This window comes from Corvus kubaryi, unplaced genomic scaffold (genome assembly GCF_017639235.1).
Source record: "Corvus kubaryi isolate FWS band 111438036 unplaced genomic scaffold, C.kubaryi_AGA036_p1.0 split1-37296, whole genome shotgun sequence".
NCBI lineage: Eukaryota > Metazoa > Chordata > Aves > Passeriformes > Corvidae > Corvus > Corvus kubaryi.
The window spans coordinates 17,008,563-17,035,454 of NW_024582075.1; the positions used below are offsets into that span (position 1 = coordinate 17,008,563).

Sequence of the window (26,892 nt, forward strand, 5' to 3'; positions counted from 1 at the left end):
ATGCCAAATATATTTATCTCTTGCAAAAAAAAAAAATCTTAGTTCATTCAAATTATAAATCATAAGATTTCTACTTCTGAAAATGGCTTTCAAGTGTTCTGTACTTTCATCTGTTCTTCAGCTCTTGCCTATGGAGAAACATGTATGCATTTTACACTGTATGCACAAGTTCTGTCACATGCATTCACAAATTAGCTTGAAGCGAAACTGTTGTTGAATGTTTTCCATACCTACAAATGGTTCTAAAGCTCTCAGTTTCATAAGAAAATGTTTTGGGATATTATTTCATCATGTATGTTAACGTGTAACTATTAATATCATTAGAATGTAATTTAGAGTTACAAAAGGTGTGTGACAAAAGTATCTGTGTTTGGAAAAAAACTATCAAAAACTCACCGAAAGCATAGAAAAATACAACTTAATATCATATGTTTTCTTTCCTCTGCACTGTCAGCTCTTGGTTAGAGGCAGACCAAAGCATGATTGCATTACTTTCCTGCCAGGACTGTATTGCCTTAAGAGGTTTGCTTTGAATGGCAATAAATGCAAGTAACAAGGCAGTTTTCTCTTCACATTCAACACTTTGTCCTTAAATCTGAAATGAAAGTATGGAAGTACCCTGTAGCATGCTTATTAATTGACCATTTTTTTGGACTAAATTATATTGGGTTTTTTTTCTGAATTAAAGAAATAATAACAGTAAAAAATAAAGTTAGATCTACTATAAGAGACGGAAGAGGACTACAACAATTTATATCCAGACAGTCATGTGTTTCTCAAAACAAGATGTTGTAACTTCAGTTATACAGCTGTTTATTATTGGTGTTTGCCTGCCACCTCAATGTCTTCTTGAAAATGTGCGAACAAATCATAACATTTATATATGCCCAGTAAGAAATAAGTTTAAACCTTCCAGCAGGAGTTCTATGTTTTTTTCTTATTGGAAGCTGTCTGATAATCTAGGTAACCCTCCAGTGGTTTTTGAAGTTCTTTCTTTTTAAGAAACTTGTAACTGAAATTTCTATGACAATATGTGACAGGATGTATAGTAGAAGAGACAGCTGAAGCATTTTAAACACAAATTCGAGTGAAAAATGAGATTAGACATTTAGCAGAGATAAAGTACAAGCAGTATTTGTACCTGCATATTTAAGGAGGTAATGTTTTTGTACAAATGTACACCTTCTTTAAGTTATTGTTTTTGTGACATTTGAACTGAAACATGGATTCTACACATAACCATTTGCTGGACTTCCTTTGCTACAGATACTGAGAATTTTGTGAGGAAGAGATGAGGAAAACCTGATTTATTTACCAGATAGCTCATGGGGCTCCTCTGACACCTCTCCCCAGTTAGTTTTAAATTCCTTAAAATTAAAAATGTATTAAGAATGTACAGATGCTATTACAAGATAGGTCAGTAGGGCTTTTATTAGAAACTAGACATTGATAAAGACAAATGCAAAATGTTAATGGAAATTGGATGAGGAAAAACCAAAATTTTTGAAAAACAGAAGCATTAATGGTTTTTTGATACCTATTAGGCACCATATTAGTACCCCATCTTAAGCAGGTAAAAGGAATTCATAGAATCATAGAATATGCTGAGTGAAAGGGAGTCATCAGGATCATCATGTCCAGCCCCTGGCCCTGCACCTCATAAGCCTATGGTTTGTTCTTGGTAGGGACCTCTATCTTGCACGTCCTGGTCCTTTATCCTGGGACGCTTTTTGAGTAATGAGCTAACAGTAGGAATGGAAAAGAGTATGAGAAAGTATGGGTAAAGGCAGGGGGGAGATGACATCTCTTTTATTTGAAGATGATTATATTTACAAATACAATTTTGGAGTTCTGTTGTTTTGTTTTTTTTCCTTAATAAATTCAATTAACCCATTACTCAGTCAAAATACTATCAATTATTTATCAGTTGATCTTAAGATGAAGCAGTGCTTGAAAGGCATATGTGTGCTATGTTTTCACTCTTGGCAGGAAAAATGGCTAATGTTAAAATGCCATTGAGTTTCTGAACAAGAAAACTTTTTCCATGCTTTTTCACTTCCATTGATAAAAAAGGAATGTACTGACACAGGTTTCTGCAGTCCTTCCTGGGCCTAATAAAACTTTGTGTGATGACATTTTTTCCGTCTACAGATTTGTCACCTTATCTTTGTTAGTAAAAGATCAACCTCTATGATGATACCTGAAAAATTTAATTTTTCTTAATGTCTCAGACACTGAGTCATTTTCTTCAGGGTCTTGTAAATCCCTAACCTTTTCCTCCCCAAAGTTTTCAGTGAGATTTAGTCAAAAGGATTTTTTTTTTTTAGTTCTATTAAAATGAAAACAATTGTTCCCTTTCTTCCTCGTGAAGTAAAATGTAAGCAAGTTTTGCCTTTCCAGATTACCACCATCTGTTTCCCTTTGGGGTGGGAAATAGCTATATTTGTTTTCTATTGACAAGATACTAGTAGCACTCATGACATCACTAATGCATTTGTCTTGAAGCATTACATAAATTGTTTTGCCCCCTAGGTGATCTGGGCTTAATTCGGAGAAATAAATGCTCTCTGGCAACAATTCTATATCCTTATTAGTTTCTGCGCATCAAATGGAACAGAACAAGATAAATTATATCTGTACTGAGGAAGATTAGAACTATCTGTCTTGCAGGAAAAAAAGCCAGTTTGCTTTGTATTAGCTGACATTGTATACTCTGCCTGATCACTGTAAAGAAATAAATGAAGTGGTTAACAAAGAGCAGATTTTAATAGCTATTTCTGGCATGCAATGATTACCAGCAAAACCAAAAGGTTGCTGCACTAGCAGTGAGACAAATATTAATTAAATTTATTCCATTGAATCAATTCTACTGGTATTTTTTGGGGGGAGTGTCTGTGATTAGTACATATCATTGTGAATGCAGCTTGCAACTTTTGTCTTGCTTGGAGGTGCACCTCCAGCTTATCCTTACATGTTTACTCTCAGTTTGTTGGAGGAATTTAACTGACTTCAAGGGAAAAATGCCTTTGGAAGCTGCTTCCTGTGACACAACAAATTTTCCATAATTCCTTTCTTCGTAGAGGAGCAAACCTATCATTTTAGTCTTCTGTTAAGTCCACTGAAGTAAAATTTGGTTTTTTACCTGTTTTCTATGAAATAATGTTTCCTGAATGTTAAGTCTAGGAGAAAAAAATATTCAGTTATTAGTCAGATATTGAAATTACTTGATCCTGGTGGGTCCCTTCCAACTCAGAATATTCTGCGATTCTGTGTGATATTTTTCAGTGCAGTTTATGTTCTGTCTTGTGGGTAATATTGTGAGACCCTTTTCTTTTTATGATAGTTCTTTGCTTGTAAAAAATTTTTAATCTATCTTTGTGTGGGGAAGCTTTAAAAATTGAGGGGTTTTTTTAAAGAGTGCAGTTTCTTGCAGTGCTAATAATTTTAATTGCTCTGTGTACTTGATGTGAAAAATATTTGCAAAGAAGCTTTGAAGCAGCAGGATAAAACATTTAGCTGTGATTTATTTTAACTGTTTGATCTGGAGGCCCATTTCCTGACATGTCTGTGCATATGCTGGTCATAGAACCAAACAGACACTGTGTAATTATTTTAAGTTGTCATCTCTGTATTGCACTCTGGTGACTTACACAGGAGGTGTAAAGATAGGTATCACTATTCTATTTTCCATTTATTTTTTGCCAAACAACCATTTCCAGCAGCTTCTGGTTTTACCCATTAGGAAGAATGACACTAAGGATACGTCACATTAGCCTTTAATCTTTCATCTGCTGTTGAAATGCCACATGTAGCTGTACTATCTGCACACTAACTTTCATACATGTTTTGGAAGGGATTTGCACACTTTTGTATGTGTGACTGTCACTTTCTTTTAAACTTAAGCCTTATTTTTCATTGCAGCTCTAGTGCTCAGAAGTTAGAAATTAGCACTTTTTAAAAGAACACTTTCAGAGTGTCTGACCATTGAAAAACTGTAAGTAAAAATAACCTATTATAGGCAGAGTAACCATGGCCTATAACAGATGTATTAACCTGTGACAAAACTGGAGAGTTCTTTTAACATGAGTGTAAGGGTACTCCAAGAATTTCTTCAAGTTTCACTTTTTTTAGATTTAGATACTGAGTTTCAGAACTTAAGCAGCGATGGTGTTTATCTGGTTATTTCTTATAAGGTAGTTAATTCCTTTCCTGTCTGAAGATCTGTTTACCAGTCTGTTGGTATAACTATGTCTTAATGATGGTGGCATGAAATACATTCTCCATAGGTTTACTGCCATGACTGCCTAAGTGTTTGTCCTGCCCAGTATTTTAGACAGGTTGGGTAAAAGAGCATATGTCCCAGGAGAGCTGTTAAGCATAGTGGGTTGCAAATTGACTCTTCATTGAGAGGCGATTACTGTGTCTTCCTCCCCACAGTCACATAGACTAACACAAAATACACCATGAGATTGTATTTAATACACATGGACAGTGAAGAAAAGAGCACTTTGCGCTGGCTCTGCTTTTCATTTCTATTGAGTATTTGTACACCACCTTCCATCCCATTTGGGGGTACAAAACTAAAGTAGCATCCATTCCCTCTACAGCATCTGAACATGGAAGAGAGAAAACAAGCTAAGAGTCTAAATATTGGAAATTTCTTGTCCAGTGAAGATGTGGCTTTTAATCCAGAGAGGTTCTTTTTTTTGCAAATTGTCGAAGTTGATTAAATTATTTCAGATGAGAATTTTCTCCCGCTGGATTTTAATCAATGAAATGATGGTATAAATGCTCTTTTATGTGGTTTGACATCATTGTGGCAGTCTGAAGAATAATCAGTAGAAATGATAAGGATGGTTACCACTGACTAGTTTATTAGCATTATCAGTTTCACAGTACCTGACCTTTTCCCTCTCCACCTCACTTCCCTTCGTCTGTCATGATTCATTTTGTAACATTGATTTCCTTTTACTATAGCGGTTTGTATGTGGCAGACTTCAAAATCCCAATCAGCCCTTACTGTTGCTCACACAGTGTTGAGAAACTACTAGCCGTATTTAAAGAAAAGTGGGAAAGTTATTTGTAATTGGGTCCTCTTGAGAGTGTCATAAAATTTTAAATGTCACTTGTTACTTGTACCCATTTTATTTTGAAATACTATACTTAATTTTTAAATTATGCCGTCAATATTTTTTGCCAATATAGAAGTTACTACTGTCACTTTTTTTATTATGATATTAACTGTGTCTATAAAATCATGGTCTGATTGTTATAGGACACAAGTAATTGAAAAGCATGCTTGGATGTGTACCCATGCATCCACATCATGTTGAGTTCTCTTGTGCACAGCAACCTGATTAGGAAAATTACAGCATCGCTCTTCCTCCTGTGCTAAAACTGCACTTGAGACCATATATCTGTAGTTTTCAGTGCAAGTATAGTCACGTAAATAATTCCTGCTGAAGTTTTTATGTAGATGGGCCGTTTGTGTACTTAAAATGAAGTAGAATTTATTCCGTAAGACACGCCACTTGGATGATGAATGGTTGTTCACCTGATATGTGTGATGTGCACCTGTGGCTTGTTTCCTCAATAATCATCTTCTCCCATCAGTAAGACTTTTCTAAATAAGCTACAGCCCACCTCTGCTAAGTCTGAATTATATACTTATTACCTATGAAAATCTATAAAATGTTTTGCAGTAAAAATTAATACCTACTGTTCTCAATTCTTACTTCTATTCTGTCATAATGGGAAAAGAAGTAATATTAAAAATTATTGTAAAGTAAGTCCTAAGAGAGTAGGATTTGGCTTCTTTCATAAAATATGCATATTAATAGATCAAAAGTCTTTCACTATCCCAGTGTGACTGACATTTTCAATAGAACACATGCAGAGGAAAATAAGACACAATTACTAGGAAATTAACAGCTGAAAATGGGATATTGATTTGAACTGCAGTCAAACATGGTTTGGTTTTCTTTAATCTAATTTCGAGTCATCTTTTGTGGTAGACTCTGGAGTCTTTTCCTATATAGATATGTTTTCAAATCCTGACTTGCTTAAGGTCAACTTAAGGCAGTTGCTCAAGGAACTCGTTTTGCCTTAAGATCTACCAATAGTTGTTTGCCAGTGCCAGCCTATCAGGATATCATGGTCATTCAAAACTACCCAAGCTCAAGATACTCATTTAAGATTGGCATGTTAAGTGGAAAAGCTATTGCCCATAAATTGTTTGAATTTTTAAAAGACTAGTTCAGAGGAATTGCCTGAGTGCCCATGTAGGTGTTTAATTTTGACACTTAGAGCATCCAAAATTCATTTAAATATATATACTCTTTTAGGGTCGAACATTGCTTTTAAGCCTATTTAGCTGATCAGGTGTCAGATCTGGACATGCTAAAGCAGTTTTTGATGGCACAGGGTAGGCAGATGCCCTGCCTTTTTTCTGCTTTGTCAGAGTATGCCAGAGAGGTGTTCCCGGCTGTGCTGCACAGTTGGCTACAGAGCTCCCTGAAGAGAGCTCAGATGTACTCTGAACTGCTTTTTCTAATGTTATTCTAGTAAGTTTAAGTTTTGCAATGAAACAGTATGTAGTAACACAACTTTGGCCATAATTTTTGCTCAGTTTTTCCTTTTCTTTATGGAGACCTTGAAATCCAGTGGAGTCAGTGTGGAACTGCCTTGGAACACTTGAAACACTTAGACTAAATCTCATTGTTACTCAGATTCCTATTGTAATCCTAACAGCTACAGCACTATATTCTTTTGTTTTGCCATATGAAACTATGACATATAACAAAACTGATCTTGGAAATGGAAAGCATGAATGAAGATTTTCTTGGAACAAAGGAGTACAGAACAAAGGGAACTTCTGGCATTTAAGAGAAGTAATCCTAGATTTGGCATAAAATCGCATAGGATCAAAGGGACTTTGGAGCACACATTCATGTATTGCTACTAAGATTTCTCTGTATAAATTATGACTAAATAAAAATTGATTTACAGACCTCTGCATAAGTACTGTAGCTTACTTAGAATCCCCAAAAACATCTCAGGGCTTTCTTGCTACATTGTAAGCTTATGGACAAAATAGGTCTTGTAAACTATTCATTGTAACATCATGAAACTTCAGTAATAGCAAGAATTAAATTATTCTTTTAGCCAAATGTCACTAGACCTGCTTTTTACTGCCTTCTGTGCATTAGTATTCCTCTGAAACCATTGTTTCTTGGCTGTCACATTTCCCCATGTACACAGGGAATGTTCATCTCTAAGATTCATAATTCTAAAACTTCCCTCCAATGGATCTTCTTTTCTTTTTTTTTTTTTTTTTTAAGAAATTAATCTAAAAACAGTATTGTGTTTCATCTATGTAAAATTTTACAACTGCATGGGAGAAGTTTGCTCAAAGGAAAGGAATTACAGGCATTCTTCTATGCATTTCATTCCACCACTTGCTTTTGAATGGAGAAATTTGAGGGTTGTTTCTCTCAAGTGAAAGAAAAAAGATCTAGATAAAAAAGAATATGAAAAATATTTGATTGTTATCTGGCTGCTGTCTATAATATAGAAAACAAGTTGTTTTCAGTTATACTAGGTTATTTATATGAACTACTTGTAGATATACGTGGAAGTACCCTTGGGCTTCTGGAATTTTATATGACAGTCTCTCGCAGCATGGTGTTTCTTTGACTTTATTGTTTGTGAGTTATCTTTTTCTTTCAGCACTTGGGTTTTAAAGAGCTGTCAAAATATAACGTGTGAGGGGGTTTTTGTTGGGGGTTTTTGTTGGGGCTTTTTGTGTGTGTGTGTGTATTTATTTTTAAAGAAATCGTGCTAGGATCCTTTAGTTTACTTTTGTAGGTTTGAACTTACAGCCTCCTTTTTATGCCATGCTTACTTCTTTCTAACCCCTGTGTATATTAAACTGTCTGTTTTTCTTCTTCTCCATTGTTTCCTTTTAGCAAGATCTGTATTTCATCAGCATATCCTTGTCCCACTTCCTTACCATGTGCTTCTTCAAATTGAAGCTCATTTAGGGTAATACGGTGCATCTTGGAAGCATAGGCCCTTATCTGTGCTGACAGGCAAACAAAGGATCCCTTAATACTTTTCACATATGTGGAAACTATGCCTATAATCACACTGAAAATGAAAATAAAGTCATTAAATGGATATTACATGTCATTATTTTATCCTATCATGTCAGCCCTCAGCAATTTACCAGGCTTAGGATATTTGGGGCAAAAATGGGTCTAATTAATGGGCAGTGTACTTGTTTATTTTAAAATTTCCAACTGTCTTGTTGGAATAAGATAAAATATAATTATTTTGATATTTTATTAAGTGGTTTGTCAGCCATTATATTATTACTTCAGCTAGGAAAAAAAACCAACGAAACAAAGCAATCTGAAAATTATGGCTATCAGAAAGGTAAAGCCTGTTGATATTTTTTGTGAGAACAACAATTGCAATGTAAGTCTTGAGGAAAGAGAAACAGATTAAATAGTACTGTGAGACTATAGTGAATGTTGTTTTTCCTACTGTGTACAATTATATGTAATTAGATCTGTCCTTTTTTCATTATGCTGTCTCAAAATTATTTCTACCTATCTAGGTACTGAATAAACTTGTAAATCAGATAGCAAGATCAACATAGTCTGAAGAAAATAATTAGTAACAATTTAACAGAAATTGTTCTGTTCAGGCTAAATCAATGGTAATGGAGATGAATAAATGGGTGGAAACCTTAAGTAATTACAAATCCTTTAAATTATTCTTGAATTAGAAAGCAGGAGAAAAGGACATATTTAATTACTTTTAAGGATTCATTAGAAGAGAACTTTCTGAATTCACTCTTTATTCTTTCTTCCCTAGAATACACTTTTTCAGGCAGCTGGTATTCTGTTTCCTGTACCTTGCTGAACTTTTCATCCAATTTGGCTAGCTAGCCTTGACGTACAAACCCAGGTAGTCAGTTTTTTCCCCAAGAGAGGAGTTATAAACATTACTGTGATGAAGCAGACTTCTTGTTGTGTTAACTAACTTCTCCACTCTGGTTTCAGACTGCTTGGTTTTGGCACAATTCTTATTTTTTTCATCACTCTAAGAAGGAAATTCTTTTTTGTTTTCTGTACAGTTGAGAGGAACTTTTAAGAAATACTGAATTTACTTTACTTAATGAAAATGTACCAGTAGGTTTAGATGGGGCATGTAATTAAATAATTATATCTAATAGTCTGCTTGTTTTTCTTCTGTATCATAGAAAGTTCTCTTGGACACGTGAATATGTTGACTAGATTGTACTTTTTGCATTATTGTTTTTAATTTTAGTTACAGAAGTATTTCCTTATGGACTTTTGGTATATATTCCAGTATTTATAAAAGATCTGCTATCTTCACAGTGTTTTTCTATTTTTGTAGCTGTGGTGTTGCAGAAGAGTTATTAGCTTTATGGTGCATCATGAGGAAGAGAAATCTTCAAAGGGCAAAGAGGTGTCAAGATTGACTCTAAAATTACCACAATTAAATTAGAATTAGGCAGAATGATTTGGGAAAGCAGGTACTCTATGGATCACCATGGAAATGTGAAGGTCAGAGAATCTTGATCCAGAGAGTCCTGCTGAGACTTGGGGAACTCTCAAAACCTAACACTACTATTTTAGTTGTCTGGACTTTGAGAAGCATCATTAGAAAGATTCTGCATAAAAGCATTTGCTAATTGACCTAAATGCTTTTTTTTTGTATGGGATATTACTGAAGAAAACCATTCTCAATCAAAAACCATGAAAGACTGCCTTCTTAGTTAGTGTTTTGGAGTTACAGACCACTGAGGGATTGACTCAATCTTTAAAATAAATGGATGAATTAATTTTGTTTAACCTCTCTCCGTTCTTTAGCTGGAAAGGCAACTAGTACTGCAGAACCTGATGAGAGAGAGACAAACAGCCATGCTGATTGCTTGGACACAGGAATTTCTCAAGTATTTTGGGACTTTTTTTGACTTTCTGCTACACTTTAACAACTGGGTATGAAGTTTATTCCCTAACAGAAAATATAAATACATTACATTATGTATTTTGCTGGATCTTTCTTTTGCGTTACAACAAATGGTTATTTTTATCCAGTAATTGCTCAGAGATTGATCAAATGACAAAGGGACTCTGAATTCTGTCTGCTTCTGGATGTGTTTTGGTTATGTCTGTACTGCAGATTTATTTAAAAGCAGAGGCATGAGCTGACAATAAAATTATATATCTGAAGTACCAAAAGTCCAGTGTAAAATAAAAGTTATTTGTGGAAGAGGAGAGAATATTTAAAACCCATGCTATTTTTTTGTCTGTACTGGGATTTAATGAACTATTAGTGAGTAGCATATCCCCATCTGGATTTTTTTAATGCAGTGAACAAGTGGACATATTCTGAAGTCTACTCACTTAAATTTGAGTCAACTGACCCAAGGGAAAAAGAAGCCTGGCTAATAAAGCTATTTTGCACAGGGAAGAACTTGCCCTACAATACTTTCGTTTGATAACATGTTTTTCTTGTGCTGTAACATGTTTAGAGGGAATGCAGGAAATACTTGTGGTTTTGTGTACAAAGTGAAGACTAAATGCACCTTATGCATTATGGATTCTCTGTAGACTCAGATGTATTTGGGAATGAACACAGAATCTACATTGTTACATGTTGCAAGTGGCTGGGTATATGTAATTGCATGTGCATGCTACATGAGTTAGATCATCCCATATTTGTTAGATATATTCCAAAATCACTATATGCATTTTTTTAAGTACCCTTGGGTTGAGAAGGAAGGCAACCAGAACACAAATGTTTCTGAGGAAACCAAGACTTGTTCTTTGATTAGAGATTTTAGAAGGATACACAAATCCCAGACAGTCAAGGTCAGCCTAAAGTAACAGCGCTGATGTGCTGAATTTCCTAAATAATATTTTTCTTTTCTTGCACAGAGCAATAAAAAGGAAGAACCCAGCAGTTTTACTGCCTATGCTTCTCTTAAGCTTTGTATTTTCCTATCAATATGATATGGGCTATGGGACACTGTTGCAAAGGATCAAAGGTATGTAAGTCTGTCCTGTTCTCACGTAGAACCAAGTTTCAGATAACCTGTTATGTTTTTTAAATGGCTGGGAGAAAACTTGTAATAGGTATTTTGGGGCATTTTTTTGACAGAAATATTATGTCTCTTTCTTTCCTTCTGTTAAAACCAGGTGTCTTGCTAGTCAAGAGTACTCACTGTACTTTTACAGCATTTCTTTTCAGTTAAGACTGTCATTTTCTCCTCTCATTTCAAAAAATTTGAATGCTAGGGTTATAAATACAGCTGATGTAAGAATTGCATATTTGGGAGAAATGACAGATCTAGTGATTTCCTTCTGTATGCCACTGTTTTTTGGGGAAAGGGTTAGGGATTATAAGACAAATATAATTATACAAACATGAATCATGTCCTTACACCTTCGTGACCAAACACAGTCATCAGCTGATGATCTTACTGCAGTGTCCTGCTAAGACTGAAGAAAGGTGAGTCCCAGAAGGTGGGGTCTTGGCTCATGGTTGTTCCTTGTGTATCTGATTAAATGATGGCCGTTGAGGTTTATGGAGGTGTATTTGTGTTAACCCTGATTCCTAGTCAAGGAGACCAGGTCAGTGAGTGTTGACTGTAAGTGAAGACAGCATTGGGCCATGGCTTGTCAACTTCACAAGCTGTCTTAGTTAACTAAGCTGGTTGTCTTGTCTGGTACTGACACAACCATGTTGAAAATTAAAATCTCTCTCAGCTCTTGGTGCTTAGCCTCCAGATCTAACACCTAGGTTTCCTAACTCTGTATGCTTCATTGAAAATAATGGTAGATTAATTACACAAAATGTGCTGTAGTTTCTGCTGTGTGCAGGTGCAAATACGTTTAGGTGATGCAGGAATGTATACCTGTGAACGCTTCCTCAACTGCATTAAATAAACTTCTTTGGTTTTTAATATGAAGGTTCTGCTAAGCACAGGGAAGAAACACTGGGTAGTTCTTGGAAATCAAAGTGTTGAAAAGGAGATTAGTACATACAGAGAAGCACTAGCACCTGGAATTAAGGATTTGTATGTAATGTGTTTACTGTGTACCCTGTGGTCCTGTATAGGTTGGAGAGGGGCAATGTGGTATCCTATTGCTTTCCGAACAGGAAAAGTCATCCTCATCCCTTCAGATCCATTAAGAGAATTTCAGCAGTATACAACGCTTGTGAAAATGTTCTGCAGTAAAGAACTGTGGAGCCGAATAGAAAATAAAATTGAATATGCCAAACTAACTGTTTTTTCCAGGATTTTTTTTTCTCCAAAAGAAATGTGGTAGATCCATTATAAACTTGTGAAAACATTTGGTGTGGTATTACACAAAGATTAATTAGTGTGAAGGACATGGAAATTAGTAGACAGGTAAGCATTAGTGTAAATAAATTAGGTCAAATTTTGTGTTTGAAAAGGAAGGTTAGGCTTTAGCAGGGTTATTAACAATATTCCGCAAGATTTGATCTGGATCTTCTTTTGTTTTATATTTGAAATTATGAGTAGGTTATACTAATCAAATCTTTGGGTGACGAACTTGATTATGTTCATTAACAGAGAAGAAATAAACCGTAGTGCAAGAAGAACTGATGATCTGGAGAAATGAGACAACAAAATAGGATTCTATTTGATAAGGTAAGGAAGAAACTAGGGACTAATAGGGATTTCTACCTCCAGAGCTCACCAGGTGGAAATGGTAGAAAAAGGGAAAACTTGAATGCAGATGAACGCAAAATTGGTATAATCCAATAGTGGGATGAAAATGAGAGTTGAGCGAAGTCTAGAAACATCAAATGAGGTTTCCTAGTACCATAGCATGGTTGAGGTTGGAAGGGACCTCTGGAGGTTGTCTGGTCCAAACCCCCTGCTCAGGCGGGATCATCTATAGCCAACTGCCTGGGAAAATGTCCAAAAGGCTTTTGAATATCTCCAGGGATGCATATTTCACAACCTTAGAACAAGTAGAGTACAGACGGGAAGGTATAGGAAAATAATACCTACTGTGGAAATTTACATGTAATTTAGATCACTTCTGTAAAGGGAATCTAGAATTGTACTGAAGAACTAAAACTATTAGGGAATGACAAGCTGCCTTGCAAGAGAAAAAAATGTGATTAATTTGTTTAGCTTTGTAAAAAGACATGAGAGATTTGGGTCTACAGATCCTACTTACAGGATAGGATAAAGGAAAGTAAGAGAAGGAAATTAAACTAATTACCAATATCAGCACTAGATTAAAAGGAAGTGGAATGAATCTGGTCTGGACATCAGGTTCAGGAGTTCATTTTTATTTTAAGGTTAAAATTACGTAGTTGAAGAGAAGGTTTTATGACACAAGTGACCTGCAGTCTCAGTGCTTATTCTCAGTACTTGACTGATCCCTGTGTTCACTCCCACGCCTTCACAACCATTTCCCTGCTTATCTATCTATTTGTTGGTGCATACCATGCTTCATCTCTCTGGTGTAATATTGAATGTATACACCATTCCCTTTACTTTCTTTCTTTAACTGATCTCTTTCCTCCAAGGTATACCTATCATCAGCCTCATAGCCAGTTCCCTCTCCTAAGCTTATCTGCAATCATTTCTGTGCTGCATGGTGAACGTTGTATCTGAACTACCTTGATCACATAGGTCCGCATCTGCTGCCCTTCATCATTTGGAATAGTTTTGTAACCCTGAGAGGTTTCATTCTCTTTCATTAGGCATTTTGTCTCTCATCTTGCTTACAGTTAATTTTTTCTTCTGTCTCTAGCCTACTTGTCCAAAAAATTATCTCATGATTTTAGTATTCTTCCACACTGAAATACTGGAAGGGTGTTTTTTCCTGCTTTATAGCTTGGGCTAACTAAAACCCAATGTGAACATATAGGGGGAAATACCTGTTTTGAATTCTGGTTGTGCCGTTGTAAAGCCCCAAGTTACCAGGGCCATGTATCAGAACCTAATCTTTTGGGGATGTCAGGGTTAGAGAACAGCCCTCAAACTATGTTTTCTGGACCTCTGAGGACACAAAGAATCAGTCATGGACCTGCTATCTGTGTTCTTGGCCTTGCTGTTTTGCTTTTCTTCCCAGTCCAGGCACACACTGCTGGTGTTTTTCACACAAATTATTAGAGGAGGGGAGGGATTTTATAACCAGCCCTTAATTGCACAGGACTTCTCCAATAAGCAGTGGAACTCTGGCTTCCTTTTCTAAGATTTAGAGAGCTGAGTCCTTGTGTCCTGAGCAGTGTGAGGAGGATGGTGATGGGGCAATGGGCTCTAGTATATATGAGGGACAGGCACAGAGATTTGCCTATCTACTTCTCTGTCATGCAAGAGCTTTTGCTATCTCCTAATCAGATGCTATATGCAACTGACTGATGTCATGGGAGTGGTAACCAGTGTTGGATATTACTGATGGTCCCAGGCACTGTAGTACTATAAAAATTGCAGATTTTGGCACTTGGACCTGCTTTATAGAATGACCATAATCTTGACTGCATTGCAATATTCAGTCAACATATCACACATAAATACAGTTCAAACGACTGCTGTAACAATCATGAAGCTGGGACTTAAGGCGTAGATAACAAGATTGTTGGCATTGCACCAAATGGCATCAGCCAAAACAAATGCGTTATTTGCCTAATCTTTATCACTTCGTATATCACAATCAGACCACCACAACCTATGTATGATGTTCAGTCTGTATCTTTGTTTTTTGGATTCTCTATCCTAGATGTTCAGCCTTACTCAGAGAATTCTGCCCTCTACAACTTTCCCCTGATTGCTTCATGTTTAGGTTACTGTCTTAGCAAATCGTTTTTGAGAGCAGTGTGCTTTGACTAATGTTTTCTCAAGTCCTGTGCCACCCACATTCTGACACCTTTTAGGCCTCCTCCTGAGGCAAGAAGAAAAATTGTGCCAAATTTTGGTACAGCTATGATTCTGTGTACAGGTTTACTTTATAAAGCTTATGTACACCTTTATGTGTATGTCTGATCCACTTTCTTCTCATATTCCTAATTACCCCATCAGTCCAAAATTCCTTAGAGGCAGCTTTGCTGTTATATTGACATCAGCTTGCTTGTAAAATACAGAGCTATGACTTGCTATTTTGCTATTGTGGTCCAAACAAGAATGGTTTCTTAATCAACCAAAATCAGTTTAAGGGGTTTTTTTCCTTCCTTTGCTTTCTAACTGTAAGGCTGAGGAAACTGACTTTTTTTTTTTTTTTTTTTTTAAGGTGAAGAAGAGAGCATACTTGACACACAGACCACTTTGCTAGAATTGCCAAAAGGACCTCTCACTTATAAAGATTTGGAGAAAATTAGAATATCTCAGAGTAAATTCTTCATAGAAAAATAGGAAGATGTTATTAAAGCTATATATCTGAAACGTGATTATAATACTGCATTTCAACATAAATAAATAATTTTAAAAATTGATAAGATTATGAGCTCTTGTAAAATCAAAATTTAATTAATTTTTAAAAATCAGTACTTTCTAAAGCAATTGTTTTCATATTATGTGTATCTCTTAGAAATATTCATTTTTGCTGTAGTATATTTTCCTTGTTTATAACGAAATATTGAATTTGCATTGTCTATTCAGAGTCTGAAAATAACTTTCACCTGTAGTAAAAACATTTGGTGCTGACCAAACTCAGTGTAATCAATAAACATACGGTAATTGGTAGTTATAAGTTTGTTTAAATATATAAATTATATAAATAAATAAATATAATTTTCAAATATATTTCAGGATACACAGCTCAATTTGAAATCAGGAGCAGGCAGTCAATTTCTTTGAAAAATAAGACACTTTTTTTATTTGCTGTTCTTTAGGCAGTGAGTTCACCATCTCTGCTTCAAATTCTGGAATAAACAGCTTTTATCAGAAGTAGGTTCAGAAGTAAACACATCACTTGCTAACTATGTGCTTTACTTTTAGGGAAAACTGTGTTAAAGTATGAGCAGAGATAGTTTCTGAAAAAGAGAAAACAAATTATGTAGCTATTTCCTGAATCTTTTTCATGCTTGTTCGACATTCTGAAACTCAGGATAATTTGTTTTTTGATAATTGGAATCAGAGTTTCACTACTAAGATGAATATTAACTTAGGCTAACAGCAAGCAAAATTATTAATGTATGTTTTTATAATGAGTAGATCCAAGTGGACTTAGGAGTGCTGAAAAACTGCGGGATTTTTTGCATGCCTTTACTCTAGCCTGATATATACTCAGAATATAATTTCAGTATACTTTAATGTTCTGATGTCACACTTGGAAAAAAATGCATCTTTCTGTATTGGAAATCTTATTTAGAAGCAGATTATGTTGTGTTTCAGATGGATATTCTTCTAGCATTAATGTAACTGTGGAATGAAAAACAAATGCTGAAAAAGCATCCAAAAATTAATTAAGCCTAAGCCTGTACTGACAATTTGTTGACTCAAAAATTAAATTTCAGCTGGAGATAATGTCCCAAATATGATTTTGAAGACTACTTAACTAAAATTAGAATAAGACAGGTAAATATATAATGAAACAAAAGCTTCTCAATAGAGAAGAAATTAATAGCACTGTTTCCACAGAGACTTCTGAAAGTGCATTCACTTCTGCATTCAGTCACTTCTGTAATTGCTTCTGTCGTCTACATGTTAACAATGTATACAGTCTGTAACTGATTTCAAAAGTGATGTTTTAATATTCAGTGTAATAAAATGGGTTATAATATCTTGTTTGATTATAATGTCTTGGTGTACACTTCAGCTGTTTAAGATTTTAGGCAGTGAAATTTTCTTGGATGGCGTGCCTCAGCTCAGCCTGTGGTGCTACACATGTTCTGTGAACACACAAAACGCAGCTCAAGACTACCTCATATTTTTGCCTTTCCTGTTACATAATCCCTCACCACTTGCTGATGTATTATGTACTACTCCTAGAACAAAAGTACTCTACTTTCTTGTTTCACTTTGAATAGCAGAGTGTCTGTTATGTTTCCTCCAAGTTCTGAAGTCCACCTTGCTTTAATTTTGAAGAAGCTGGTAACAGTCTTCTGTGTTTTGATATCTGTCATCTATTGATACTCCTTCTTCCAAAAAAGAAAAACAATTGAACCAGCTTTTGGGGGTATTTCTATGTCTCCATCTGTGCCTTTTTGCCCACATTTTAATCCTGTGAAAGACATTTTTACAAGATAAAAGTTTTAACAGTCCATACAACAGTTTTGCTTATAAATCTTAGAAAATTAGGAAATGGCCTAATCATATCCACTGTGAATTAGGAATCTGTGGTCTTGTGACAGATTCCTGGCTATGGTGTTGGATCAAAAGCCAGTGTTAAAGAGGGAAAAATAATGGTTCAGATAGCAGTTTTAGGGGATAATAGGGTAGCTATGTATTACTCCATCCAAACTAAATTTTATTTCTTTTCTCCCAAAGTTTGAATTTAGATCAATAGTGTTAATCTATTGCAAGACTCCACACTAAAATGTGACAGAAATGGGGTAAGTTTAATTCAGTATTACACAGTATCAGTGAAATTTACCAAATTTATTAAGGAAAAGGCTCTAAGCAAGACAGTCTAACCCAAAATGGATTTAAATGGGTTACATAGAATGGGCCAAAAATCATCAAGGGGTTGTTAGTCACCTTTATTGCCCTTATTTTTTACCATTTGCTTTACTTTTTTTCTTGAAAAATTCATGCTTTTGTTTTGAAGATACTCCTTCTTTGTTGCAGAGTTAGTTATTCTACTGCCAGTGTATTAATCAAAATGCTTACATGGGCTGTGTGCAGTAATATCTGTCACATAGTGACAGATGATACAGAATAATTGAATGGTATCACTTCCTTCAGAGAACAGTGAAAGAAAACAGAAGCATATCAGTGACAAGGCTTACTTTGGGAAAATAGACGTTTACAGCACTAGTTGTCCATAGTCATCATATTTGTTACAGAAATAAATAAAACACCTAAAACATCCTGCTCCTTTCTGTCATTTGTGCTCAGCTGGCCTCAGCTGTTAGACTTACTTTAATATATCACAATAACTGTCTTTGTTTCCATGAATCACTGGGGGAAAAGAGAAGAGCAACTTCAGGGGCAGTTTGTTCTGGCCCCAAGGCACTACTCTTACGACCTTAATCCTGTTGAGTTTTTCTGGTTATAATGGCTGATAGCCATATATCCTGATTCAGTATCATTTGAAGCAGGATTATTCTGGAAAAGTGAGAAGTCAGTCAATGATTAGGATGTCAAAATTAAGCTAATTATGTTCTAATTATGGATATGTCTCATTTACAGAACCCAAGAAGTGCATGCCACCTGCCAGCCACAAGTGCTTCCCCTTCACTCTTGTTTATCTGGTTGTGATAGGATACATGAATATTGAGGAGAAACAAGCAAAGTCACTTTGGTGAGTCCAGTTTGGGCCCCTTCCTTACAAAAAGAAATGTTGAAAATCACAGCCCCTTCCTGCATGCTTTGAAGTTATTTTATTACTCACTGCATGTCACTGCTTTTAAAAGAAGGGGAAAGCATTTTATGTGCACATACACAAACAAGATTGTTTCTGCATTATTATTTATTTGCTCATCAGCCTTGGACTTCATTATGCAAAAATGCATGGATTTCTTAACTTCTTAATTATGAGCTTTCTTAAGATTGAACAATTTTCTAAACAGCACAATTCTCTAATGAAGGTAGCTGGGTAATGCTGGTACTTGGTCACCAATCACATTAATGCAGTGGTATTTCCCATTTCTTGTAGAATCTTGTACAGTACTAAGCAAACTTAAGAAATATTTTAAATTCATGTTGGGACAGCTTTCAAAAACTAAGTTGTCCTTGCAGCAGTGAATTCCATGAATTTGAAATGAAGTCTCTGGAAAATGACTAATGAAATCAGTAAGTTTTGTTTGTTAATTGTCAGTTCAGTCTTACTGCTGATTTTCTATGTCTGGCATTTGGGAGTCATGAGAATAAGACTTTAATTCAAGGTATTCAAAGCTACTGAGATATTGTTAAAGGATATCTTTTTTTATTTAGCCACCAGTTTTCATGAAACCTCCTTTACCTTCTCTAAACTTTGCTATTGCTGAATAGATTAATAATTTAGTGCAAGGAGAAAAATAGTACCGTTTTCTTTACCTTTTTTTTAGAAACTAAAAGATACAAAATACTTGCATTGAGCCAGTACACTGGATGTACTTGCCTTGAAACATCCTACAGATCATGAACGGAAATCAATTTCTTTGCTCTGCTGTTGTCTTTTCTTCTTTATAAAACAAACAGAAGTAATATCATTACTTCAGATTTGTTACATTTCTGTTATTGATCTTCTTCTGCATGTTTTGTTTTGAGTAGTTTTTCTACTCACTGCCAACTCAGGAGGTACTTCCCTTCTTGCCTTGTCCTGGTAGTGCTTTTTCCCATTACTACAGCTATTCAGTCACCAAAAACAAACCCCTTGTCTAAAAGACTACTTAGAGTCGATGCCGAAGTCCACCTGATGTGATGGTATTTTAGAAAAAGTCCACGAGACCGACAAAATCAAGGTGCTGCTCTCAAAGTGCAAGTTGTAATTACCCCTGCACAGGGGTAACAGTATGGTAGGTAAGACTTCAGCTCAGGGAGGAACAGATCAAGGTTTTGTTGTTCAGGAATTTCAGATTACCAGCCTCCGCTTCTGCAGATTGCATCCTAGCAACATCCTAGCAACCTGGTGCCTACTGTTGAAGAGGTACCTCGGTCTAAAACACTTAAGACAGGACCAAAAAGAAAACTTGTCCAAAACCAGGAGGTTTTGGCTGGGGTAGAGTTAATTTTCTTCACAGTGGCTGGTATGGGGCTGTGTTTTGGATTCGTGCTGAACTCAGGGTTGATAGTGTAGAGATGTTTTTGTTATTGCTGAGCAGATAAGACCCAAGGCCTTTTCTGCCACACTGGGGAGGGGACTGGGGGTGCTTGGGAGGAGATACAGCCAGGACAGGTGACCCAAAAGACCAAAGAGATATCATGCTGGTATATAAAGGGGGGGAGGGGGAGGAAGGAGGAGAAAGGAGGGTACATTTGGAGTGATGAAATTTGTCTTCCCAAGATGGCTGAACACCTGCCTACCCACAGGAAGCACTGAACCAATTCCTGTTTTGCTTTGCTTTTGTGTGCAGCTTTTGCTTTCCCTATTAAACTGCCATGACTTTTCTCACTTTTCTAAGTCTCTCTCCAATTATACTAATTAGGAAATGAGTGAGTGGCTGTATGGGGCTTAGTGGCTGGTTGGGATTAAACCACAACAACTTTGCTCACTATTTTAGCCCTCCATAATCTTGTTCTAGATCCAGCTCAGTGTAAAATACTTAAGTGCTCCTTGAAGAGGGGACTGGAGTCTACGACTTCTCTGCCAGCACAAGCAAATCATTCACCTTTGTACACAAGTCAGTAGATGTACATCTTCTCTTGTTCTCCTTCTAGATTGAGTTTTGAGGAGTTTTTTTGTATGCCAACAATACTCAAGGGATTGAAAGTATAGCCCTCGTGCAAAAGGATCTACAGACAACAGTTTCAAAGTATTTTAAGAGAGATAAACTTTTCTGGCTCTCCACAGTGTGACTTTTTATAAAAAGTGACAGCAGCCACTTCTTGTCCTATTTTGCTGGGAAAAAACCCAAACCCACAAACCAACAAACAAATCCAGAAGTAAAGTTTACTTTCACACAGTGCATAGTTCTGCCTGGAGTCCAAAGACCACCACCCTTGTCAGCCAGAGCCTGCTGGGCCCTGATGGTGAGACACGCAGATGTGGAGCTCCACATCCCTAGGATGCCCACGCTGGAGCCAGGATATCTCTGACACTCAGATGCCTATGGCTGCCACTGAACTCAGGCCTCCAGTACAACAAACCTGAGAGGAATCCAGGCTTTGAAACCCCCCTTCAAGTATCATAGCTGAAGCACTTCTGTGAATGTGCATTTATTTTATTTTACTTGTTTCTGTCTTTTTATGTCAGTCAACATTTTTAGGACATAGAGGTAGTTATGGAGATTCTAGACCTGCAAGAGAAAAAAAGAGTCGAGATTAAGTTTTTCACATTTTCAAAGCAATTAGAAAGGGCATCGGCACTGCTACCTGGCCACAAACAGGAGAAGCCGAGATGCATACCCTGCGGAGGAGAAAGAGCGTGTCTCCGGGTAGGGGGGAGCCCGAGGAGGGGAGCCGAAGGTGAGGTACACCTTCACGGCGGTGCGAAGAGCCGCGGCAGCTCGCAAGGGCAGAAAGAGGGGAAGGCTCTGCCCCAGGGCTCCTGGACGGCTGTTTCAGGCACAGGGACCGCCCGGCGAGAGACGACAGCCGCGGCACCGGGGAAGGGGAGGGGGCTCGGGGCCGGGGCCGGGGCCGGGGCGGTGACTCAGCGCCGCTCGCAGCGCATAAAAGGCGGGCGGCGGGCAGCGGCCGGGCTGGGCTGGACGCCGCAGTCGGGGGCGTTGTGGCGGCCGTCGGGTCTGCTGGGAACGCGCCCGCGGGACGGGGACGGCGCCATGGGGATGGCCAAGCTGCGACTGCTGTGCGCCGCCGTGGCACTGCTGTGTGCCGCAGCGCCGGGGCAGCCCGGAGCCGTGCTGCCCGCGGGCGAGGGGGACGGCTACGGGGTGAAGCTGTGCGGCCGCGAGTTCATCCGCGCCGTCATCTTCACCTGCGGCGGGTCCCGCTGGAAGCGGCTCTCCCTGCTGGCGGTGGAGCCAGCGCCCGCGGCCGGTGAGTGTCCCAGGAGCGGGGCCGACGGACAGGCGGCTGTCGGGGCGCTTCGCTCGCTGCCGAGCGACGGCCTGCGAGGAAGGATGGAGAGAATGGGAGGGAATGGGGAAGGGCGAGCGCCCCGCGGCGCCTCTCGCTCCTCCTTCCCTTGAGCCGCGGAGGGAAGGTCCCCGTCCCTCTCTCGCGGATCTTAGATCCTAGCTGGCGTTTCCGATACTTCTGGAAGGACGCCCTCAGATTCAGAGGGAAAGGGACGGCAGGTGCTGGGGCGTCATTTGCCGGGATAACCCGCAAAGTTTTCGGTCAAGTTTGGAGATACCGCGCGGCTGCGCAGGGCTGCGGGCGGCAGAGCAGCTTCTGCTATGAATCCCACAGAATCACACTTCTCCCTTCTCTTGGCCGTGTGGGGAGGTCTGATGCGCCCTGGGGAGCGGTGGGGAATGCCTGTCGCTATGGCTTCTTTGCCTTCCCAAGGCTCGATAATTCCTCGGGCGGCGGAACGAAGTGGGGTCCCTGCAGGCCGGGGTTCTCCTCCCGGACGGGAGCTCTGACGCCGCGCTGCCTGTCAGAGCTCCCGGGATGTGCGGGACCTCCACAGACGTGGAATCACGCGCGATGCTGTCCCTCTCTTACGCTGCTCTGCATCAAAGAGTTGGCACTTGGGAGGATGAACTCTCTGGTGCTTCAGGTTACAATTGACACAGCAAGAACTGCTTTATGGTGAAACAGTTGATGGGTAAAATATTCCTCATAGTTTTACTGTCGCGCGTCCCAAGCCCGATATATTAGGAAATTTTAAGTAGATGTCTTTTGGGCTGTGTTCTCAAACTGCGGTGATGTAACAGTAATTTTAAGTGATCACTCTAATTTATGTTGATATTTTGAATAGTGAAAAATAACATTTTTAACAAGGACAAAAATTGGGATTGTGGCTAAAACGTGCAATGGAAGAGAATATTTTTTTCTGATTAAACATACAATTAGTGAAATAACCTAAGACTTCAGGCAGCTAATGAAGCCAGTAATCTGCATTTTCTGGGAATTTTTTGCCTTCCCCCCCGCCCCCCCCAACACGTTGAGTAAAAAATAAAAGTAACGTTTGTCATTATAACAAATTACTTATATACAGCTTCTGTGCAGATTATGTTCTTTCCAAGAAAATTTTGCTTTCCTTTTTATTAGCAGCAGCTTCTGAGAACCCAAGGAGCCCCACTGTGCTGCATGATGTCTAACTAAATGTCTTCTCCACCCCAAAAGGCTATTAAATAGCAGTCACTGTTTACTTAATAAAGTAGCTACAGCTACTTTTATTTTTGCATACACTCAGGCAGCTGTTCTATCTGAAAATTAGGTTCTATATATTAATTAGTCATATTAAAGTAAATATAAAATTCACTGGATGTTCTCATGTGCTTTCAGCTTTCTGAAACAAAAAAATTAACCATATTAGCAGCATTAAGATCACAAGACAAAGAGTTATTTTGGATTCTTTTTAAAATAAGAATTGAAGAAGCTGCTTTTCTTCACATTAGCTGAAGTAAGCAATGCCACTTGCCTTGCAGAAGTAAAATCAAGAGAAACAGTGTAAGGAGAAAGGAAGTAGAGCTAGATTTTTGAGAACACTTTAGTCAGTGGAATGAAGCATGTCATAAGTAAATTCTGCAAGCTTCTGATATGCCTGGAGAAATGTAAGAAATTAGTGGAAAGCATCAGTTAAAAATAGCTGTAGAAAAATGCAATCCAAGAATCAGTTTGCATGTAATCTTTGCTTATGTAGTCCTTCCTACATTTGTTCTTCACATGATGCTAGTTTGTGTGATTGGGCACAGGAGAGGAGGGGTCTGATCTAATTCATCAGACAATGACATAGCTCTGTGGCGTTCCTGGATACATGTCTTTACAACAAAATTCTGTTTCCATGGAAAAAATTGAGCCTTCTCTATCAATAACACTGCAGCTGTGATAGGATGCCTTTACTTCAGTTGCAGTTGTTTCTGTGTACTCTGCGTGTCTAGCAGGAGGTATAGACTTTAAAACATAGATTCCACTAAAAGTAAACTACAAGTTATGGTGTGGAGACTCTGAAGTACTGACAGTTCTCCTACATAATAGTGTTTCATGTATTGCTAACTGAATGGGTTTTGTTGCTATTTCTTAGAGCTGTGTACGCCTTTTCATGGTCCTACAACCTGAACTTTAAAAAGTCTTCTCTATCAACAGATTCTGCACAAACAGCAAGTAACAAACTCCTGGGAAGCTTCAACCTGCAATCAGTTTTGGATCCTGAAGTGGAGCAGCTGCAGAGAAGCAGCCCATTTCTTGGATGGGAGACGTTTAAGGACTTGTATAGTTTAAATTACTATAATGAATATGCACCTGTGGCAGGTGACTTAAAAAAACTTGTTCGTCAGGTAGAGGAAGCTGTTCAAAATGACAGGGGAGGAACAGGAAATGCAAATCCCATGGAATCAAGCAGCTACCTTTGGGCCAGGTATCCCAGAAGAAAAAGGGAGTCTCTGGGTTTGGCAGGAATGTGTTGTAAATGGGGCTGTACAAAAGCTGAAATTAGTACCATATGCAGAGTTTAAAATCCTCTCTACACTTATGCATGAAATCAGTGTTTGTTGCAGTACTACTTGATTGAATACTTAATGGAGGAAAAAACTCTTGCTGTATTTTATCTTGTCTATATGTGCCAGTCAGTATAGCTGGTTTTCTTTAAAGAAACCCCCAAAAACAACAAAACAAACAAAACATAAGTGTAATTGCAATGAGTTTGTTATGCTGTAGTAACTTCTAATCTATATTTTTTACTAAGTCTTTTCATTTTAATGTTGAGCCTTTACACTTATATTACGAATGTATTATATCTTTGTAACACTTTAAGAAGAACTTCAATATTTCATTAAAATGTAATTCTATTAAATGTTGACAAATTATTCTTCCTCTGTAAAAAGAATCATAGAATGGCTTGTGTTGGTAGGGACCTTAAAGATCACCTAGTTCCATCTCCCCTGACGTAGGCAGGTACACCTTCCACTTGATGAGCCCCATCCAACCTGGCCTGAACACTGCTGGGGATGGGTATCCACAGCTTCTCTGAGCAACCTGTGCCAGTATCCCACCACTCCCACAGGGAACAATTTCTCCCACAATATCTAACCTAAATTCTCCGTCGTTCAGTTTGAACCCCTTACTTCCACTGTTACTAAGTTTCTAATGAAGCCCACTCCAGCTTCCTTGTGATATCCAACAATACTGAAAATGGGATTCATGGTACAAAGCTGTACAGAAAGAATATCTTGCCAACTGAAACCCCACTTAACACTGACTCAGCTTGCTGATTATTTTGAACACAGATTTTCCATTTCCTTTTAATTGCAGAATTGTTTTTATGTAGTATTATCTTTATAGAAACTTCACCACAACAAAACACTTGCAACCTGAATTTTTTTTTTTTTTTTATACTCATGGATAGGCTTAAATACAATAGAGTATTAACACTTCAGTTATTCCCTGTTTAGTTTACTTCTCCATTTTTTCCCAGCTACTGCAGAGTGATAGTGCTGGATGTACATCAAGTAACACTGTACAGACACTCAGACATCATTCTGTGTGTTCTTAAGGTGTGCTGGTCTACACTACTTCAGATTTATTTCGAAGTTGCTAATTGCTATTGTTTTTATAAATAGCTGATTTAATCCTTGTAGTTTCTAATCCTTTTGCCTTCCTGCATGTTTTTCTCAGTTGTAAAAAGTTTTCTTCCTGGCTATATTGTTCATTGAGGGTTTGGTTTTTCTGACCTCTATGATGCTCATGGTAACTTACCTTTGTAGCAGTAGTTGACTCAGAGCATGCTTCATGGCTCAGCCTGTGCGGTTGATGCCTTTGGCTTTGTTCTTCAAAATGTCTTTTGACAAGTGCTCCTTGATTGGACTACAGCTCCCTGCAATTATTGCATTATTTCTTTATTCCTTTTCTTAAGATATTATTGCTGCAATTAGGCATCTATAAACCCTTTTAATTTTTTTTTTCAGATATCAGTTTTATTCAGTAGAGATTGGGCAGAATGGACATTCACTAGGAATACTGTTATCTTCTGCATGAAAAGAACCATCTCTTGTGACCTTGTTACAGTATTTATAAAGAAATGAGTAGTCTTCTTAAGCATCTTTGTTGTAGTGACTGTAAGATGCTTTTTGCCACTCTGAGTAGAAAAATCAACTGTGTGACATTCTGCTATAGTTTGGGGTGGGTTTGTTTTTGCAACAGGTTAGCTAAATGTCTGTAGCTTCGCTTCCAGCAACTTCTCCTCACAGTTAGTTTTGGGTTTGGAAACTCCTAGTTTAGATTAGGATCTCCCAGAAGATTACAGGAGGAGTTTGAGGGGATGTATTCCTTACTTTTGAGCAGTATCAAGAACTTTTGAAGTTAAGATTACTTACTAGCAATGTGAGGAATAAGAGGTACATAGCATCCCTAAGAAAAGCCACAATATGAAAATTCCATGCAGGAAGAAACTAAAAATTATCCTGTATGCATTCATTTTGCTAGAAAACTGTCCCCCAAGCTTTTGCAAAGGAATATTGGAAAAGGTGAATATGGTTATAGAAGGCTTGAGTGAAACAAAGATGCAGTAAAAACTTTAAATTTGTGATTTCAAGCCTTGAATGGAACAATCTGGAGTTTAATTTGCTGGGTTAAGATGTAACCCATCGGTAAAACTATAAATAGTGTAAGTGGAAACAGTGTTTGAGTGGAAGTGTTTCAGGCTGAGATGGGACTATAAATAGAAAGATCAGTCTTTATCTGATATGAACAGGCTTTTCTCAGAGGTATGAGTCAACCTAGAGAAAAGGTGAAATCGGTGTTTTCGTTTGGTTTCTTAATAGGCCTTGTCATAGTCTGTAACAACTTTAGTAGGCAAGCCATGGCACAGACAGATGGCACAGACAGAAATTCTGTATTTTAGAGTAAGAAAGTATCTGTGTACATATTACAGTGTGCAAAGATTTTTTCTTCTTCCTTTCCTTTCCTTTCCTTTCCTTTCCTTTCCTTTCCTTTCCTTT

At 37.7% G+C, this 26,892-nt stretch overlaps 2 protein-coding genes across 2 annotated transcripts; both read left to right on the top strand.

Moving 5' to 3' along the window:
- Positions 1-9,548: 9,548 nt before the first annotated feature.
- PLGRKT (plasminogen receptor with a C-terminal lysine) lies at positions 9,549-15,480 on the top strand. The gene is given in 5 exon segments (XM_042013185.1): positions 9,549-9,596; positions 9,903-10,009; positions 10,011-10,031; positions 10,974-11,083; positions 15,312-15,480. Coding segments are annotated over 5 exon segments (408 nt in total). The 3' UTR covers positions 15,434-15,480.
- A 6,047-nt stretch (positions 15,481-21,527) lies between these two features.
- Positions 21,528-24,749, top strand: LOC121657312 (relaxin-3-like). The gene is made up of 2 exons (XM_042012838.1): positions 21,528-21,823; positions 24,044-24,749. The coding sequence occupies exons 1-2, from the start codon at positions 21,607-21,609 to the stop codon at positions 24,409-24,411; spliced, it is 585 nt and encodes a 194-aa protein (XP_041868772.1). The 5' UTR covers positions 21,528-21,606; the 3' UTR covers positions 24,412-24,749.
- Positions 24,750-26,892: the final 2,143 nt, after the last annotated feature.

What these genes read in the sequence shown, in the direction of transcription:
- LOC121657312 (XM_042012838.1), top strand. Translation starts at nt 21,607, where the DNA reads ATGGGGATGGCCAAGCTGCGACTGCTGTGCGCCGCCGTGGCACTGCTG. An exon ending in GGAGCCAGCGCCCGCGGCCG is followed by an intron (nt 21,824 to 24,043) that starts GTGAGTGTCCCA and finishes CTCTATCAACAG; the next exon opens with ATTCTGCACAAACAGCAAGT.